At 37.5% G+C, this 20,332-nt stretch overlaps 1 protein-coding gene across 10 annotated transcripts in view; it reads right to left on the reverse strand.

Annotated features, from left to right (window-relative positions):
- LTBP1 (latent transforming growth factor beta binding protein 1) overlaps positions 1–20,332 on the reverse strand; it is a 192,512-nt gene that overhangs the window by 104,727 nt on the left and 67,453 nt on the right. For 7 of the 10 annotated variants that reach the window (XM_048297347.1, XM_048297345.1, XM_048297346.1 and 4 more), the window contains exons 5-6: positions 19,405–19,572; positions 1,624–1,848 (exon numbers count right to left, since the gene is read on the reverse strand). In XM_048297347.1, the coding sequence (XP_048153304.1) occupies positions 1,624–1,848; positions 19,405–19,572 (393 nt within the window). Of the gene's footprint in view, positions 1–1,623; positions 1,849–19,404; positions 19,800–20,332 lie in introns of those variants that run through there. The other 3 variants (XM_048297353.1, XM_048297352.1, XM_048297350.1) reach the window with 2 other exon arrangements.

Consider the following 20,332-nt stretch of genomic DNA (forward strand, 5'->3'; position numbering starts at 1 on the left):
ATTATCACAATCCTCTCCAGGTCTTGGATCACTGCCAAGATGTGCTCATTTTTATTCCTGCCAGCCATTTCAGGATGAATTGTTTTATTCTTTCCTTTAAAGAAATGAAATATTCGTCTCTCAACATCCAACATCCTCATTTGGACATGGAAAGAGAAGAAAAGGCATTGTGACTGCTAATGATTCCTATGAGGATTTGAAGGTCAGGAAAAAAATATTCAAGAGGTCAGACTCTTTAGCAATGGGAAACCTATTGTGCACTTTAAGAGAGGAACTCTAAATCTGAAGAATAACTGTGTCTTATAAATTTGGGGGTGGTGGTCCACTGTATCGTCTATAATTATTTCATCTGGAATTACATAGGCACAGAAATAAACTGCTGCTCTGCTAAATGTTTAGGTAATTATATCCTCTTCTTCAGATGGAAGAGATACTCAAAAGTACTAACAAAATATTGCATTTCCAGGATACTGTCAACAGTTCCTTCACAGCTATGTCCCTTTCTGAATACAGAATTACTACCTTAGATTATATTTATCGCAAATACCTAAATAGTTCGGCCTGTTTTAGCAAAGTTATTCAGAAACTCTTTGCCAGAAACTGAGCCTCCTCACATCTTCCCCTATATATTTTCTTTTTATTCAGAGATACCAACCTTGGAGAGATAACTGTAAAACTACCCTTGACCAAAAATCAATCTGGCAATTCAAACAAGCAAACAAAATTCACATTAGGTCATGTGTTGAGAATCTGAATTGCAGGGGTCACTCCATATAGACAAGATCTCACCCAGATAAAATCCTAGCTAGAGTCATAGGACACATAAGAAATAAATTCAACACTTCTCTTCAAAGTCATCAGAAGTTTTCACCTCACAACAAAAGTATTAGGGGAAACAGAGATCTGAAGCTGAATAAACTTTCTTTGACTGGGAAAATTTGATTAACTTTACAGGTTTCCTTTCTTCTTATCCTCTGTCCTCTTCACAGCATTGGCAGTAGGAAAACCCTACTTTACTTTTTAAAATTTTTTTTCTTAATGATACTGTTATTTGACCTGGAAGGAATTTAAGTGAATTCCTTAAGAGAAGTCTATTTAAGTGAATCACACCATGGCCTATCTACACTAAAAGTTCACCACAAAATTAACTTATAAGACTCCACCAAATCATGTAAGATAAACATGGCTTGTATTTTTAGTTTTATATTAGATTTTTAATGTTGAAAAGCATGGTCTCTTCCCTCCACTAGTAACCATGGAATCACTTGCAACTCTCTGTCTAGGTATACTGCAATTTATGGAATCTGTTCAACCACAATTGTTATCTTTTTGAACAGGTCTACACTTCTGGAAGAAACCCCCTGCATTATCCCTTGACTCTGCAATCTGCCTTAAATTCCGCCATAAAGCAAAGTAAATTTACCTATAAAGTGTTTTCAATAACACTGTTATTTCTTATTATTTCAGATATTGAGCAAAATATGTTCTAGACATTCTGGTGACATTCAAGTTGTGGTGTCAATATTTGATACATGTAGATGTAGCACTATTATTACTGGTTGAATACCCAAAATAGTTTGTTAAAATCAACAAGTTAAAAATATCTATCAAGAAAGACGTTACCTTTTACACCTTGCTGTCCAGACATTGTCAGTGGTAAAGTATGAGTGGAGTGGATAACTTGAGATCCTACAGCCTTGTTCACCTGTTGCGGGTGATGGTAGAGTTTTGGAGAACCAGCAGTCTGCACGGGAATCTGACAAAGTTTACCAGTGTAATTAGGAGGGCACTGGCATTTATCTCTAGAACTACACTGGCCTCCATTCATGCATGGAAGGTGGCAAATAACTGAAATGAAAACAGAAATAAACATTTTGTTAATGACTTCAGTATTATCTGGCCACATATCACACACAAGTTGAAGAGGAAAGGAATAGGGCTGGAGAGCTTCGTCCTTCATTTGGACATCCGAGGACTGACTATCCATCTGACATGCACTTTCAACCACCTTGTGGTAGAACCACTTTCCTTTCCCTCCTTGTGATCTCTGACCTCTGCCTCGTTCACATCTTCTCTCCATGACAAACACAGTAAGCACATTCTTCCCTTAGATATCCCAGCCATTTTATTTCATTATGCTATTAAGCAAGACTCTTAATTAATATGGTGTCTGGCTCCACCTCTTATTCACACTTTGGTATAGATACTGTTATTTGTCAGCCTCCTGTTTCCGAAAATCCTGGACCACTTACCCTTCCCTGGGAGACTGGGAAAAAACTCACAAGAGAATAGAAAGTAGTGGGGACAAATATTTCATTTTGACTTTAAGCCTTGGTTGTTCTCTAGAAAACTATTTCTTGCAGAGGACCTAGATTTTTGCTCAACATTTATTTCTCAGATAAAAGAAGCTAGTATGTATCCACCCATGAAGATGATAAAAATATCAAGAGATTCTACTGAAATGATTTCATAGACAAACTCCAAAGCATTAAAACCTTGTAACTCCAATATAAAGACAAGGGTAATTATTTCTGTGCCAGGTAGCGCTTGCACGTGTACAGCAATATAAATTATCAGATGAAACATGAAAAATGTCAACATCAAATGAAAAATATTTCTCAATTCAGAGATACATGCAGTAATAGGCATGGTTCAGCACTTTCTAAAGATGTAGGATTTTATAATCATTCACAATGTAAATGAGCTGTCAGAATTTTCAAGAACTAAATGATGTGAAAACAACAGGAAAAATTCCGTAAGTTTCAGTTGAAGACAAACAAAGGTCGTTTTTGTCAGGAATCAAATAGTATTTGACAAGTAGTGTTCAGTATCCATTTGTCAGATTTAGGATAAGATTCTGACTTAAAAAAATAAAAACCTTCACATAATCATGGCATTTTCCTGGATTGGCATTGCTTGGTCTGTAATGAATTACAATAAAAATGACAAGCTGTAGATAATGCAAGGTAATTAAGAACGTAAAGCTCATTATTCAAACTGCTGTGACCTCTGGACAACCACAGGCTATTACTATTATGAATACCATAGAAGGCCAGTGTTGGAAAAGGAACCCGTGTGTTGTGTGATGCACAAAGTAAGACACTCAGCAGCCCAAGGAGTTCCAACTCAGCTGTGTAATTCCCTTGGCCCAGGAAACACGCTCAAGAAACAATGCACTCAGCCCAGCTCGTCACAGAGCACCCTCACACTGCACAGACAGGGTCTGGAATGCCAAAGCCTGATTGCCGGATAGGTCCACGCACAATGCAAACTGCCAGAACTGTTTTTTCACTGTGCTCTGCAAAAGTATATTTAATATTTTTCTTGTCTTATCTTATATTTTCATTTAATATAAACTGACTGAAAGTACTTCAAGCTGTAGCATTGTGCTAGTGGTCCTAGTCAACCTTGGAAGGCTACTCATGACAGCACAAGCTTATTTTTTTTGGGTCTTAACCTTTGTTGGGACTTCATCTGAGTGTATAAAAGACATCCTTATAGAACTGCTGTTACTTCAGAGCAAAATGAAGGGGGGTTGACCACAGCAGTAACTAAAACATGACAAACATCTGTCTCTCTCTGGTACCGTTTCTTCCTGAGCAGCCACAAACAAGAGGCTGCACTGTAATACAGAAAACATAGAAAGAATTTTAGTGCTTTTAAAGATGTGCCTGAGCAAGGCTGAACACTAAGGTGGTTTTCTTGCAAAGTAAAATCACACAATGAAACAGTGTGAAATAGCATTAAGGGGGGAGCAGTTTGGTGTTTGAAAGAAATACAGTGAAACAAAGGCAAACAAAAACAGTTTTACTGTGGAATTCCTTGAGTGCAAGACATCTATCTTATAGATTTTCTTCCCCCTATCTCCACGGTTAAGGCAACAAGGTAATGTGCAAAATCCACCTTTTAAACAACATAAATATATCCAGTATTTCCACCAAAATAATTTTTTTTTCTATGCTACTGTTCCTATAAAGCAATTGACATGCAGAAGGCCAAGTTGCATGGGTATCTGCACCACCAGGCACTTTTCACGTGTTCCTCTCCTGCAGGAATCTGGTAGGTAATGAATGAATGGGCACGTGAAAAGCTTTGTTTTCAAGCAAAAAGTTTGTGCTAAAAATACTGGGAAGGAAGATGCCAATAGATAAGAAGTAGTTCATGTTCCTTCTCATAACTGTTTGCTTTGGACATCCACACAAATAACTTGTGCAAATAAGTGTAAACAAATGACACTAAAAGGTCTAGTATGAGGTAAATAATTAAGAATTTTTAATGCCTCAGTATTTAAACATAACAGGAAATAACAATTCCAAGCTTCACATATTATCATGTGGTGCAAATCACTCAGTTAACTGGCAACTGATTTACATCTCTGGCCTAATGTATGAGGAAGGAAGTTTAAGTGAGAATACATGAAATCTATTCTGAGAATATAAAGTTCTGTAATAAAAATTTTAAATTGTGAAATATACAACTGTAAGTTCAACTCAGCCATGTAAAAACAAATAGGATGCAATCTCCAGGCTAAACTGAAAACTTGACAATCTCAAATGGCAAATATTATGAGAACTTAGAAAAACCCCCTCAAAACAAAACAAAACACAAATAAAAGATAAAGAAAAAACCCCACACCACATTGAAATAAAATTCCTGATTATTTTAAATAGGTGTAAGCAGCCCATACTCTTGTTGCATTATTTCCTCAGGTAGTTTATGGCCAAGAGTAGAGGCTGCATTTGATTATGACACTGGTGCTGGAAATCACAGGCCCACAACTTCATCAGAACTGGAATTACACACAGACCATTTGAGAAAAGTGAGCTGGAGGAGTGTAAGCCTTCAAAAAGGCAGAGGAAGGAAACACTGCTTTTCCTTGACAAAGGTTCTGGGAACTTCTGTTTAACAAAGACCAAGGAGCCCTGGGGAAATGACCACTTAAAGACAGAAACAGGACATAAAGCCAGGGTATGTTTAAACAGCTCAACCTCTCATGTAAGTTTTTTGCTTTGTTTTGTCATTGAGGCTGAAGAACCTAAACAGAATGGTAGAATACTGCCAGAGGCATAGGGGACATTCCTGACAAAAAACAGATCCATGCTTTTTGGGAGAGACCATTTGAAGATGCTGGGTTTGCACTTAAGTTCTCAACTGGCATTCAGAAAAAGTGTGCACTGGAGCCTGATTCTCATTGGGCTGTTACCATTTCCTATGAGAAGAAAAAATAAAAGAAATAAAATCCATTGTGGAGTGAAACCCTCTGGCTCAGACCTCGATAAAAATGTGAAGATAGGTCTGTGTAAGATTAGAAGAAATTTCAGTTCACATGTGGGTATCTTACAAACAAAGCAAATAAAGTATTAATGGATTTGAGAAAGGCAACAAATTCCTCACTCGGGTCTACTGCAAACTAAATCTCTCAATGGTTTCTTAAGGAACAGCCAATATATGATTGAACAAACCTAATTATTTTTTACTATAAATGAACACACATCCTTTAGAAATGTGGAGACAGATGTAAGAAAATACAAACATTTTAAGTATTCTTCCCATCCTTGGGCATTTAACTGGTAATAACAAGCTTTGATTCCTCTGGCATTCAAAAGCCTTAACACTTCCCAGTCTGGCAGAGCTCGGTGGGTATCACAGAAATGAGGTAAGCAGAGAGGTGCATCAAGATGCCCCCACAGGGAGTCTCTGAAAAGCTCAATGCATAGAAAAAGAACATTTGCAAGATGAAGTCCAATAAAGCTGCCACAGCTATGGGTTGGAAACACTAGTACAGGGCATGAAATCATCAACAAAGCAGCTAGGAAACCACTGATAAATACAGTTTGTTCATGTAATTACATAATCTAATTTGTTTCCAATACTCAAACAACCTTGAACAGCTCCAGATAAACTAATTTAATCAAGTCCAAATGTTTTCATTTAATCAAAACCATGTGTAACAAAACAAATTCCAAGCACCTCAATCCTCTTAATCCTCAAAAAATAGCCCACGCTTACCCAAACAAAACCCTTAGGATGGATGGAAACTCCCTTCCTGTAACCAGTGTTAGAGAAAACGAAGATGGGTTTTGAAATGTTCCTCATCTGAGTCTCCAAATTCCTTTTCTTTTACACCTCAGGGAACATTTGAGTTTCCCTCACCACTCTTTGCCTGTTCTACTTAGGTACTATCAACAATTCAAGCGTAAGCACTATTCAATTACACCAACAGACTTGCCAAGGAAAACCTTGAACTGCTCATTTAGATAACAGTATTTCCACTGGATGCATCACAAAGAGCAGATTAATTTTGTCTCTGAGTTACTATAGTTATCCAGCATTACTACATGCCCCCCAGCTGTTTGGGCATCTTTCATCCACCCTGTTACTAAGCACACAGAAAGCACAGGGACTAGCACGCAGATCTACCAAGCACAAACTGTCACAGGAAAGCAGGGATGGCATTCACTGTGCTGAATGCGCATGCACTGCCATATGCAATATTCTTTTAATATAGTGCTCTGAAACACCACACGTTTTAGGTAAAAGCTGAAACCCAGAGGTGGCACACATGGATCTGCACAATTGCTCTAGACTTATTTCTACATTCTAATTGCAGAAACTCTAACAGTAACTTATAAAAGGCACAGAAGCATGAACTACAGTAGTGACGCTATCCCTCTGGTTTAGACTCTTCCCTACTTTTTTTCCCCTACATCTTACTTGTGGCACCTCAACTTTCTAACTAATTCATCCTAAACTCTTTTCTCTTCAGATTCCTGGCTGCAATTCAGAAGAAGTTGCAATGTAAAAAATATGTAAATATGTAAAGAAGTTGCAAACAAAAAAATAAATTAACTATTTGGTTACTTTAGTAACATTCAGATAATCTTGATATCGCAAACTTGTGCTTCGGGAAGCAAAGGGAGAAAATAAAATCTTTAAGTGGTGTTAATAGTATAATACTTCTGCATTCACCTCTGAATTTATCCTAATGTTTGTATTTTGACAACTTTTAATATAAATATTCCATTGCAACAACAAAACACAATTTTAAAAAGTAGACCTCATAGCAAGAGCTCCAGCACCAGATGTAAGAGTGATTTTTTCTGCTCATCACTGAAAACAGTGAAGTGACACCCAGCTCCTGTGACTGGCCTACTTATGTGAACATGTTAGTGAAGGCACTTGAGATGTTTCTTCTGGAAAGAGGTAAAATCTGCAACACTGCAGGGAAAATTTTCAAACAGGAACCTAGCTCAAAACCTAAACCTATGATAAAAAAATATGCAGCTACTAAATTGGGCTCTCAGCTATTGTAATTTAACATGGTTACTGACTTCATTAGAATTTGCCTTATATTTTTAAACTATTATTACCAAGGGATCTTTAAATGCACCCCCACTTGGGAATGGGATCGTAAATATCGCTATTTAACCAGCTAAGCAAACCAAATTACAGCCAAAATAAGCAAGCTTTGTGGTGTTATTCCCGTCTGGATCATGCATGTTTTCTGGAGCTATTGGAGGCTACACTGTCAGCTATGGAACATCCTGATACTGAAATTTGGGGGTAGCAAGTTCAGATCATAAAGGGCAAGGCTTCAATATGTTACAGAGAAATATACATTTGTTGAGCGAGCATCATGATCAGCAAGAAATCCAGAATGAACATGCACTAGATTATTTCACTGTACTAATCATCTGTCTTCCTCAGTTTTAAACTCAGTACTTTAAAACAGCTCAGGAAGAAAAGCTGGATGTTGACAACTCGAAGATGCGTACAAAGAGTCAACCAAGAGACATCAAACATGTCCCCAGGTATTTCACTCATCTCTCATTGTGGTTCCCAGTGGGATGGGAGTCTCATTGGCCCTGTATCACATCCTTCCAAACTCATGTGATAAGTCACCTATCCTCAGACATGCCAAATGCAACATACGTCTGTGTGTACGTGACTTAAATAAGCACCATCTGACCAACAGCTGCCAATAAAACTCCTAGAGTTACAATCTGGAAAGAACAGGATGGATGAGAAACAGAATATTCAAATGCTATCAGAAAAATAAAGTGTATGCTGTGCCATGGAAAATCACCTAATGCTGTGCTTAGTCAATACAGAAAGGGTATAGTAAAAGTTATGGTAGCTGCAAAATGATTGACAGGAGGATTTTTACTAACAGATATGATGCATAGTCAATCTTTGCTAACTCTGCTTCTAATATTCTCAATATCTGAGATGATTCAGACACTATTTTTGGAAGCTAGGTAAGGAATCATCTGAGTCACTCCTACCCTGATCGTAGGTGGCGAATCTATTGACTTTATTTGAATTTATCACCCTGATATACTGAGTATACCACAACAGTTAGGCTTAGACTCAGTATACCACGAAAAACAAAAACCCACCTTTTACTGTTTATCGGGAATTAATGCCTTACAAATGGCCAGTGTCAGACCTCTGATAACAATGCTAACACATACAAAAAAGCCACTCCAGACATTTCTTTGGATTTCTAGTGCATTGATATTTATTTTCCTCTGAAATAAAATAACTAGGAAAAGCTGGCTTTGTAAGTGCAACAAATTAACACCCTTGTTTAAAACAAGCATGCTGCAGTATAAAGAAAGACATTATAGGTATCAATTTAAGCAGTCCTGAATAACTTCTTAATTGCCATCATCAAAGTGGGAATGCTGAAGTCAAGATGTACAGTGTCAGACGAAAACTACCTTCCTATGTTCCCAGCATTTTTAAGACTTACCCTTCTGTATAGTGTTTCATGTGCCTGAGCACATGTAATGCTAACAACTATTTATTAATGTTATTGAAACATACCTGCCTTCAATAGAACAAGAATTCAACAGAAGGACAGGTAACAATGAAAAGCAAGCATCTTTATTGCTACAGGATCCTTCCAGACTATACTCTTCCCTTCAGGTGCCAGCTGAGGAGCCCTACCCACCTTTCAAGACAACAGGATTAATGAGTAATTTGACCACAATCACACTAGGCTGTCATTGCTCATGCACTGTTACAATCTGAAGAAGTCAGTGAACTGATTCTCTGCTCTGACACCTGTTCTGCTATTAGGCTATTTCCAGAAAACGTACTGGACTCTTGCATAGAGTAACACCCACTAGCATAGACATCTAACTACTTGGTTACAATCAGATAAAGCAGCAGAATGTTCTGAGAAACGTTTAAGCCATTGGGCATGCCTCTGTTATGCAAAGGCTGTGAAGACCACAGAAGTAATAAAGCTGACACTGGCCAGGGACATCAGCATCCTTACCGTTTCTGGCAACTGAATAATAGATATTTAAGATGATGTGCTGGTTTCAGCTGGGGTAGACTTAATCTTCTTCACAGTGGCTGGTATGCAGCTGTGTTTTGGGCTTGTGCTGAACACAGTGTTGATAATGTAGAGAGGTTTTTGTTGTTGCTGAGCAGGGCTTACACAGAGCCAAGGCCTTTTCCTCTTTGTGCACTTCCACACTGGCAAAGAGGCTGGGGATGCACAGGAAATCGAGAGGAGACAGAGCCAGGAAAGGTGACCCCAGCTGACCAAAGGGGTATTCCAGACCATAGGACATCATGCTCATTATATAAAGCTGGGGGGGAAGAAGGAGGAAGGGAGGGACATTCTCAGTGATGGTGTTCATCTTCCCAAGTCACCACTACATGTGATGGGGCCTTGATCTCCTGGGAATGGCTGAACACCTCCCTGCCCATGGGAAGCACTGAATTAATTCCTAGTTTTACTTTGCTTGCATGCATGGCTTTTTGCTTTCTCTATTAAAGTGTCTCTATCTCAACCCATGAGTTTTCCCACTTTTATTGTCCCCATTCTCTCCCCAGTCCTGCTGATGAGGAAGTTGAGAGGCTGCATGGTAATTGCTGGCTGGGGTTAAACCACAACAGCTGAGATTCATTCCCATTTAACCTTTTGTGCCTGCTTGAACAACACAAGTTAGGAGTGCTGTTACCTGAGGTTTTCTGGTCTGTCACTGAAGAGAGGCTCACCCAGCAGGCCAGTAAGGACATCCACAGGCCAACTTGCCATATGGGTGCATCTCATCACCCATTTACTACTAGGTTCTTGACTGAGGTATCTCAGTATGATTTCGTGAGCCAGATGAACACCCAAACTTAGATCCAAATGGTCTATAAACATTGATCTACTGCATCCCATCATACCCCAAGACATCCTCAAATGATAAAATTATGTTTAAAATAGAAAAAGAAAAGCCACAGAAACTGTAGTCATGACAAAAATTTCCAATCATCAGGAGACTGCTCTCTGATTACTGTAACATTACTGCAGTGCTCTTTTTGGAGTAAAAACATCTACAAGAAGAACAAAGTAGGACTAGATTCTTTAAATTGGATATTCATTAACATACAGATAATAGCTCATAATCCTAATGTTCATGGAATAGTTAAAAAACATATGCTATGATTTGCTGGCACTGACTACATCACAAGAAATTGTAAAGTTTTCTAGGGAGTTGACCTTGAGGAGGTGACACAATGTGAGAATGGGATGGATGTTGTTCAGAGTTTGAGTAATAAATTAGGTCATAGGAGACCAGTGAAAACCTAGAAACTCAAATCCTGGAGTTCTGAAGGAGGAAAGGAGCAGAATCACTGCTAGTGAATAGGAAGAATAAAGATTACTCCGCAGAGAATGTACAGTTGGAAATTCATTAAAAATACACAACTTCACCACACATGGTGGTTCTTATAACCATAATAGCTGTATAAATTGTTGCACAAGCTTTGTAAACCTAAAACACAATCAATGCTCTGCCTGGTCGTGTCCAGTTCCAAGCAACTTAACCATGCACCAAATTCCCCTGAGCTGTGTACAACCTCATTGAGAAGCTTCACACGACAATGCTGGTCTGAGTAAGGTGTTCTAGCACTACATATATAGCATCTAACAGGCTGAGTTTAAGATATTCAAATAATAAATAAGAGAGATGCAATGGACTCATATTAACTATAGAAAGGTAGTATTACAGCGTATGTTATGAAGCTGGTCTCCCCTGGTTACCTATACCAGCAGTTTCCAAAGCAGGGTGTGCTCATCCCACACAGTGTGCCAGAAAATGTACTGGGACGCAGGAAAGAAATATGTTCTGTACCATTAATAAATAAAATAAATTTTCAATAGAGTTCACTTAGTCTTTTTCTCATGCATTTTTACTTTCTATTTTGTCTATGGTTTATAATGTACAAACAGATGATACATGCAGTAGTACGTGTATGTAATTTATAAATATATACATATGAGGGAGAGTGTTCAAAAGTATTTTATTGATAGGAATGTGCAATCAAAAAAGTTTGGAGACAACTGCCCTATACATCCTATTGACAAAGGCAGTCCCTCTCAGGGAGAAGTCAAAGAACTCATTCCTAAATTATGAGATGAACAGTTGCTAAAAGTTTCCCTAAACTTGAAATATCTGAGTAACATCCAATATAAAATTTTGATTTAATAGCTCATCTTATTCTCTTTAAATTAAACTGAAAATACAACCAAAATGAGAAATGAATAAATTATTTGGATGAGTAAAATATAGACGAGAAATACTCTGTTTGGTTTCTTAAAACTCAATCCTCTTCCTGTGCAATCATCAAATACCTAATTTTCCTTCTATTCATTGACTAGCATCCCTCAAGACTTTGCAAGAGATTAACAGAAAAAAAGTTTACAGCTCCCATAGACTTCAATTTGATTCACATTCATAAATCCCTGGTTGAAAGTTCATGGTTCACCCTCTAAACAGGTTTTTATGGACACATAGAAAACTCACTGAATTTAAGTGCCTACATAACAAAGATAAAGTTCATGTTCCAAAAGAAAAATCCAGGAATCCCAGAGCCTCTACACTACAAAACAGGACTCTCAATTACAGTGATACTCAAATCTAAGAGCTAATTACAGGTGGAATGGATAGATGAAGGCTATACAGACTACACAGGAGGAGAATTATCTGGAGCAGAATGAAAAACCAGAACAAACAGTAGAAAGGCTGAATGGGGAAAGACTGTGATCAACAGAGCAGTGGTAGCTGCTTGCTTCCTTTTGACTGTGCTAAGCCCAGAAGGACACATTAAATACAAACCCATTTGCTAAGAAATCTATTAATGATATATGCCATATTTCAACATGTAGAGAAAATTTTCAGACTCTTTCTTCTTCTTTAGAGGCAACTTTTTTCTTGCTCTTTCTTACTCTTTAGAGGCAACGTCTTTTCTAAGCCAAAGTTGGTATACACTTGATCTTCAGTGAGGTATGTGCAAAGACATTTAGTTTAGCAATAACAAAATTACAGCTGTACAAGGCATTGTGTTTATTTGAATATGCAACAATGTAATCATTCAAATAAATGCACTCTCAGTTCTCTTTTTACAGTACTTCAAGTCAGATGTACATAAACTAATCCCTATAAATTAAAACCATATACAGTAAAATAAAACATTATGCATCTTAACTTCGTGTTCTGTTTTGCTTTAACTTTGAGAGAAACATACTCCATGTGTTTTTGAATGACTGCAGGTGTGGATTTTGTACCATTTCCATTTGTGGTTTTTCCTATGACTGCACATCCAAAAACTGTGTTCTCTGTAACAGACAGTTTGGGGAGTACTTTGAGAGCAGATGGACTTTTGCTTCATGGTGATGGTCTGAAGTCTTTAAGGTGAGCAAGGGAGTGGAAATGAGTTGCTAATAGGTTTGTATGAGTTCAACCTCATTAAAATCGTGTGACTGAACAATCTCTTTTTTTTAAATTAGCGTCTGGCCTCCACTGGAATCTGAGGTAAAGATGTCAATTTTGAATAATTATTTTAAGATTATGAAGAAACAGCTCACAGATGCTGTAAGCTCCATGGTAGAAACCAGAACTATTTGTTGACGGCAAGTTCTGATAAATACATGGGGGAAAGAAATCATTCTTTCTGAACAGATATGGATATCAAAACTAACAAAATCCTTAAAATACGATTTTTCTTTGTAATTTGAGCATTGGAGGCCCATAATTGAAAATGCATTAAAACCCTGATCTTTGCTCAGTCTATAGAATTGTACACTTACATTACAGGATGAAATTGTAGTCCACTAGTATTTCAGATTAGAAAAGCCTATACTACACTACCTGGACTGTAAGTAAATTAATTCATCCTGCTGTCAGCTCAAATTTATTTATAGAAGAAAGGGGGACTGGAAGAAAGAAATGTCTTTTGAATTGATGGTCATAAGTGGTTCCTCCCAAATCATTTTGCATTGGCTCTTCAGGCTAGGAAATACCTTTTTTCCCCAGTATCTTCCATAAGGCAAAGAAGAATTCATAATAATAGTCCTGCTGTTATCTGTCCTTTTTATTTTAGCTACTCAGTTCACTGTCTGAAGAAAAATACTCGGCCTTCATTTTGCTACAGCTATTATGATGTTGCTGCATGAATATTTCTATCATAGTCATCATCTGTACAGATTAAATTTCAAATTACCAGATAAAGCAGTGGATAAATCCCAATGTCCTTTTCTTAGTATTTTTTCCTGAGACACACACACTGACAGACTGACCAACTTCTTTGAACTACTGTTGCAGAAAGTTTAAAAAGTTATTATTTTAGCCAAGTTGTCCAAGAATTCTGAAATTTTCACGTGTCTGTTAAAGGAAATAATATTTCATTTGGCAGCAAAAAAGCATAAACCAACAAAGTCTGACAATGCACAAATTATAATTACTACAAGAACAAATCTTTTACCAAATAAGGCTGCAAGGTAGCTACCAGAGAAGGACAGAAAAGGACAAAAGTGATAATACTAAAGGAATAGCAAGGTTCTTGCATCACAGCTTCTTCATATTTGCAAGTTCAAGCGCAAAACGCAAGGCTATTTCAAAGTAACACTTCATTCTTACCCACAGAGAATATACTACTAAAAGCAAACTGTGAATTACCATATGCTGTTCTTGAGCTAAGTAGTTATTCCAGAAATAAGCTTCTCTTCAATTAGGTTGTCTGATGGAACATATAAAGTTGAAAAGCAAAGATTTTTTTAAAACATTAAAATAAAATCACTTCTCACTTATGTTACCAAAAAGAATTTAAAAAATCTCTGCGTGACATGTGCTAGCAATTATTTTAAATCCTCCACGTGTTCATCTGCTAAGTCTCAGATGGAGCCACAGGAATAGTGTTCTGGGCAGAGTTACATAGGTCATACATGATGGGTTACCTACACAGGCTGACACCATTAACCAAATAGCAAACACCACTTCAAAACAGAGAAGAAAGCATCTCTTCTAACATGTTACCTTTCTAGCAACTCTTACTAAACCCAGTAAAACAAAAGGGTAAAATATAATGGGTAAAAAACTGTACAGTATGTACCTCACAAGCTGCCAGAAGAGACTGTGACTGTAAAGTCTTAAAAATCTACACAAATACTCCACAAGATGTTGGTCTTTTATATGCCTTTACATGCCATCATGTCACCAATACTATTTACATACCTGTTCATCAAAAGGTTACTAAAAAATCCACCTCAAATGTCATAGTCTTACAGTTCCTCACCAATGTGGTAGGACATGTGCAGAATGTATCATAGGGAGCAAAGAAATGACAGCTTTAATACATACTAAATGGTAGCAAGGAAACACCAATCACTTCTCTTGGACTTCATACGTAATCTACAGATAAAGGCAGTTGGCTGGCTTGCCAACAGGCTGCCTTGCTTGCAGGTAATTGACATTTTTAACCAACACTCTTCTTTGATAATACCTGAAGTGCTTGAATAAAAAGCAATGCTAACTCCTACAACACTAACAGTAATTCATGGTCACATAGGTTCAGGAATTCTATCCACATTTTGTAAAATAACTGCCTTAAATTTTTGCAATTCTAAATAGTTATGCTTTCTAAACTCTTTGCTAGATAGGAAATTATGTTAGAATAATAATTACATAGTGAGTCTTCTTACTAAATTTCCTTTGAATAACCTATTGTTTTAAAATATATTGGTCAAATTTTCATTGCTTTCAGAAGAAGACCAAATAAAATTTGAGCAAAATGCTTCTGCTGCTTCTTGGAAGTTTCTGTCTATACGTAATTGGAAACTTCTGGACAACCTCAATTATCTAAAAACATTTATACAGAGTCAACACAGTAAAGCTGGAAAAATTTTTGATAGAAAATTCCAGTAGGAAAAGTGCCAAAATTCAAGAGGCAACATAATTTCAGCATTATTGTAACAGGGTACAGAATATCCAGGTCACTGTGATCCATGCTGAAAGTTTCAAAATTTATGATCAAATAAGAAGGATCAGATACATTTTTACTTAAGACACCACGTTCACCTGGAGAAGGCTCCAAGGTGACCTTATAGCAGCATTCCAGCCTCCCCTAACGGGGGCCTGCAAGAGAGCTGGCGAGGGACATTTTACATGGGCATGGACAGGACAAGAGAGGGGGGGCTTTAAACTGAAAGAGGGTAGATTTAGATTAGATATGGGGAAGAAATTCTTCACTGTGAGGGTGGTGAGGCACTGGCACAGGTTGCCCAGAGAAGCTGTAGATGCCCCAACCCTGGAGGTGCTCAAGTCCAGGCTGGATGGGGCTCTAAGCAACCTGGTCTAGAAGAAGGTGTCCCTGCCCATGGCTGCGGGTTGGAAGTAAATCATCTTTAAGGTCCCTTCCAAGCCAAACCTTTCTATAATTCTACCATTCTGTTTCCTTATTTGACACAGATACTGCCAAGTGCTCAGACACAAAATTTCTACAGAAAGATATGCACTTTCACTGACTAGCATGGAACTTTGACTTCTCATTTATAACTGTTTGAATGAACCACTTTAAATGAGATGTGGAGCTGCAAATGAACAGTGAATATGAACCTAAGTATTAAATGACTGCTTCCTTTACTAAGTTCTGTCATTCCTGTTGAATTAATGAAGCACAGATTCCATGGGAAACAACAGAATGTAAATCTATAATTAAATATATATATACAATAGTGGAAGAAAAATAGAAAAGCATTAAAATATTAATTTGGGCATTTACTGATTCCTTATTGCTTCATTTTACAGTTACAAATTAGTCATTGTCCTCCCACTCCTAACAGGAAGATAATTCATTTCAAAATTGGAAAATGGACTAATTTTGAGTAGAAACAGGACACTTCACTGAGTAACTTCAACAGTGAAAGAGACGGAAACCTTCTGCGCTACTCTGTTCCCATCCTTTCCCATGCACCCGTATCAACCCTGTTTTACAAGCCTCTGTAGATATCTCAGGACTGAAATACCATACAAACTGCACATGCATCAATCCAACAGAATAATGAGATTCATCTATTCAGCAGAAGTTTCCACTCAGATTAAATGCTTTCATTCTCCAAGCCAATGAAATATTAGAGGTTGGTTAGTTTAACTGCAACATATCCCATTCACAAAATGAAACTGCAAAAATCCCCAAAGTTTCACTGAAGCAGCCTGGCAGTCAAAGAGGTCCTTCCTTTTAAATACCAAGCTTTCATCACCTTCAACTGGTGTGCTAGGAGCTATTCCTCACCACAGCCAAAGATCTCAGCTACCTGAAAAGCACCATTCCCCCCAGTCTGTCCCTTGTTACGGGTTTTTATTTTTAATGGCTTATCCATATTGTATAAAATTTTCAGGAAATGGGATCTGTTCCTTGCCTGAGCTCACTGCTATCAAGCTTCAGCTGAATTGACAAACTGAGCACATTTTAAGAATCTGAAATAATCAATGACAAAGCTTGAGTAACTGTAATGCAGGTATTGCGATTTATTCTCTTTGAAAATGCAGTGTTTACAAAATTCAGCACAAAATTGAAAAGAAACAAAAAAATTTACTCTGGGTCATTATTAGAAATAATTTATTATTAAGAACAAAGTAAAGTGATTTCTAACTAATCTGTCTCTGAGAACCTAAATTCAGCCTCGTGTACTAGAATGCTGTTCCTGCTACAAAAATCCATTTAAAACTTTTCCAAATAGGGCATGTGACTATCTCCTCTGGTTTTAGGAAGAGAAAATATTTTTAAAAAACATGCTGAAAAAGTGCTGCTTATTGCTTTAAATACATATTTTGTGACATGACATTCTGTTTCATGGTTGCATTTCTAAATATCAAGTCATCTATATAAGAATTTCCACACATTTTGGATTAACAGTAAGTAAAGAAGCTAAAGCAGGGACTTGAAAGCAAAAAGCACAAGTTAAACATAATTCAGTTGTTAAAAATATAACAAAAATTAATGATCTTGGAAGACACAAATTACTTCTACTTTATGTAGCAGGAGACATCAGGACAAGTCTAAGCTAGTGAAAGGCACTAGAGAACAGATATAAAAAATTGTTTCAGTAATATATATTTTAATTTCTGATTCCGAAGCTCCTGAAAACTGTGACTGGTGAAAGAATTCGATTTACAGGTGTAGGATCCCTCTTCTCTAGTTATTAAGAAGTTCATGCAGCATTTTTGTTTTTAATTGGAGAGCCTTTAAGTGCTAGTTCAGACCTTCTTACTCTTCTTTGAAAACAACAATACCTAGAGCTGTGGTAAATGCTTTGTGTCTTTTAAATGTAGTAGTGAAGATAGCTAACAGGCAGGTTAAAAATCCTTATCCATGTGTAGCAACTTGCTTTTATACATTTTTAAACATAACACTCCCTTATCTTTCCATCAAATACTATTATAGGCTGCTTTTGTTGAATGTTTCTAGCAGCCCACTGTACCCAGTGAATCAGAGCTGCGTGGACTGAGGCCAGGAAGGAAGGTGTGGAACACGTCTTCACAGGTCAATTTCCACTCTCCAAGTTTTCAAGTATTTGAGAGAAGGTCATGTTACAGCACAGATTTACATAGCAGACAAATTACACGACTGCCTGTTCTCAGCATTTCATAATTTCAATAGAAAAATTAGGTCAAATGAAAGGGGGGAAGAATAACCCTATCCTTTCATGCTAGTCAGAAAATTACGCAAAAAACTTACTTAGCTGGGGTTCTTGCCAAAACATTGGTAAAAATCTGCATTGGCAGTGAACACAGATTTTAAAGTATTAGATTTACCATTCCCTTACAAAATACTTTTCTTTTTTTTTGTGCCTCCAAACAACCACAAACCAACTCCAAAATTTGCTCTATTCTTGTTTTAAAACACTGGTTTTACTATTAGTCCAAAACATACATTTTTACAAACATGCATACTATGAAGGAATGAGTTAGTAACTTCAAGGGCTTTCACACAGAGTCTGACAGTCTAGCAGGAGTGTTAAAAGAGGGAACTCTATGTATCATCTGTCCAGAAGAAAAGAAAAATAATTTGGAACGGCTTTTCCCCCTCACCCTCAGAGCATGAAATACACTGCACTTGAAAAACGGCAATATTGGCCAGCCTCAGCACTGCCTGAACTCTGTGTTTATTCTAGACAGAGACTAAAATTACAGTGTTCATATTTGGCATTCTTTGACTAGAAAGCTGCAAAATAATTAAGGTTCTTTTTTCAGAAAACAGTACTATGATATTTTCAGGATAACTACAAAATTACTTTCCAAGAGCAGTTCAGGGTATCATAATGTGAAATGACAAATTTGAAGTGCTTAGGTATGTACCCATACATCTGTACATCTTAACTAACAAGGCAAATACTTGCACACAAATGCCTATATAGTATACAGTTAAAATATGCTAATCATTATCCTAGGTAGCTTTCAGGATTTGTTTCAACAAACAGTTGCAGGGTTTAGTTTGGCATACTGTTGATACTCTTACTGAGCAAGCAGAAAGAACAAACATTAACAAAGACATTACTGGCTTCTATAACTTTAATTAGACTTAACATTATTTCATTTTCTAAAAATGCCAAATATGAAATCTGATTTACTTTCAGCAGTAAGAAAAGTTTTAAGCTGATGCATGCTTAGAAAGGATTGTAGCTCCAAGGAACTGCCGAACAAATTTTTGAAGACCGAGTCACTGTTAGCTGTTCCCTAGATTTTACGTGCATTTGATACATATTAAACAAGTAAAAAAGAGGAAACACAACTTTTTGTGTAATCTGTCATTTTCCCTATTTATTAACACAAACTTTGAGGGAGGAATTTTACCAAAAACTCAAGCTTAGTATGTTGCATCCCTGCAGCTGAAAATTCACATGAAAAATATGGGAGCTTTTTTTCTCTGACACAAAAGGAACTTTTGGGAACATTTCCGAAGGACACCAGAAAGCTTGTCTAACATAAAATGGTTCCTGCTCAGCAGAGCCCTCCAAACAAAGAGTAACAGATGCACAACTGGTATTAATAACAAAACATCTCCTCCCTCTGTTAGTCAAGAGAGGACAGCTAAGGACAAATGCAGTTTCAGGGTACTTACCTACTCGGAAGTTAGTGGCTGTCAGAGTGTCAGCAGCATGGCCGTTTTCACTGATGAGGGTGGTTGTATTTCCCTTCTCACAGTTGTTCTGACAGTTGCCTTTGGTACAAGTTACTTTACAGATGCTGGGTGTAAAGACCACCTTGATGCGACCAGTGTGATTTCCCACTGTCAGCGGAGGCAAAGAAAAAAAGAAAAATAAACAGATCACTTTGGTATCCATTGATTTCCTTCAAAAAGTTTTTGGGGAAAAAAAAAAAGGCGCGGGGGGGGGGGGGGAAGGCGACAGGTCTACAGGAGGAGGGCAGTCTGCAGTGCTCTCTCTCATAGATCTCCAGTGGTGTCTCTGAAACAGGAGTAGGAAGCTTAGCAAACAGAACTCCGGGATCCGCTCCAAAACCACATTTAAAGTCAAGTCACTGGAGTGGGATTAGTAATCACAATGCTGCACTTTATTCACAGGCAGACAAAGAGCAATACCAAGGGCATGACAGCTTAAATAGCCAACCCTGACAGGCAGATGCAATGTAAAGAGGCTGGCTGTGCACCTAGAGGTGAATAAACTCTTGTGTACTCCTACGTACTTTTCCTGTTTCTGAACTTATTAAGTCACTATTTGTAGCTCGACCCCTGGAAATGTTTTAGGCATGCGGCATGTCTGAAAACATCTGTCTCAAATCTCCTGGCACCCCAGTCTGAAGTGGTCAAACCTTGTGACGCAGACACCTGGACCCATTTTTTCTTCACAGTTTTTTGGCACTATTTTTCCACAAGAATTTACATATTATAGACTGAGCTCTGCTGTCAGCCTTTGTTTTAGTAATAAAAAGCTCAGAGAAAAGGGTGAGGAATTATCAGTGCTTTAAAACACTGAGATCAAAGACAAAAAATTGCTGGATTCTCTTTTTTTATATACTTCCCTGTAGTC

This window comes from Corvus hawaiiensis, chromosome 3 (assembly GCF_020740725.1).
Source record: "Corvus hawaiiensis isolate bCorHaw1 chromosome 3, bCorHaw1.pri.cur, whole genome shotgun sequence".
NCBI lineage: Eukaryota > Metazoa > Chordata > Aves > Passeriformes > Corvidae > Corvus > Corvus hawaiiensis.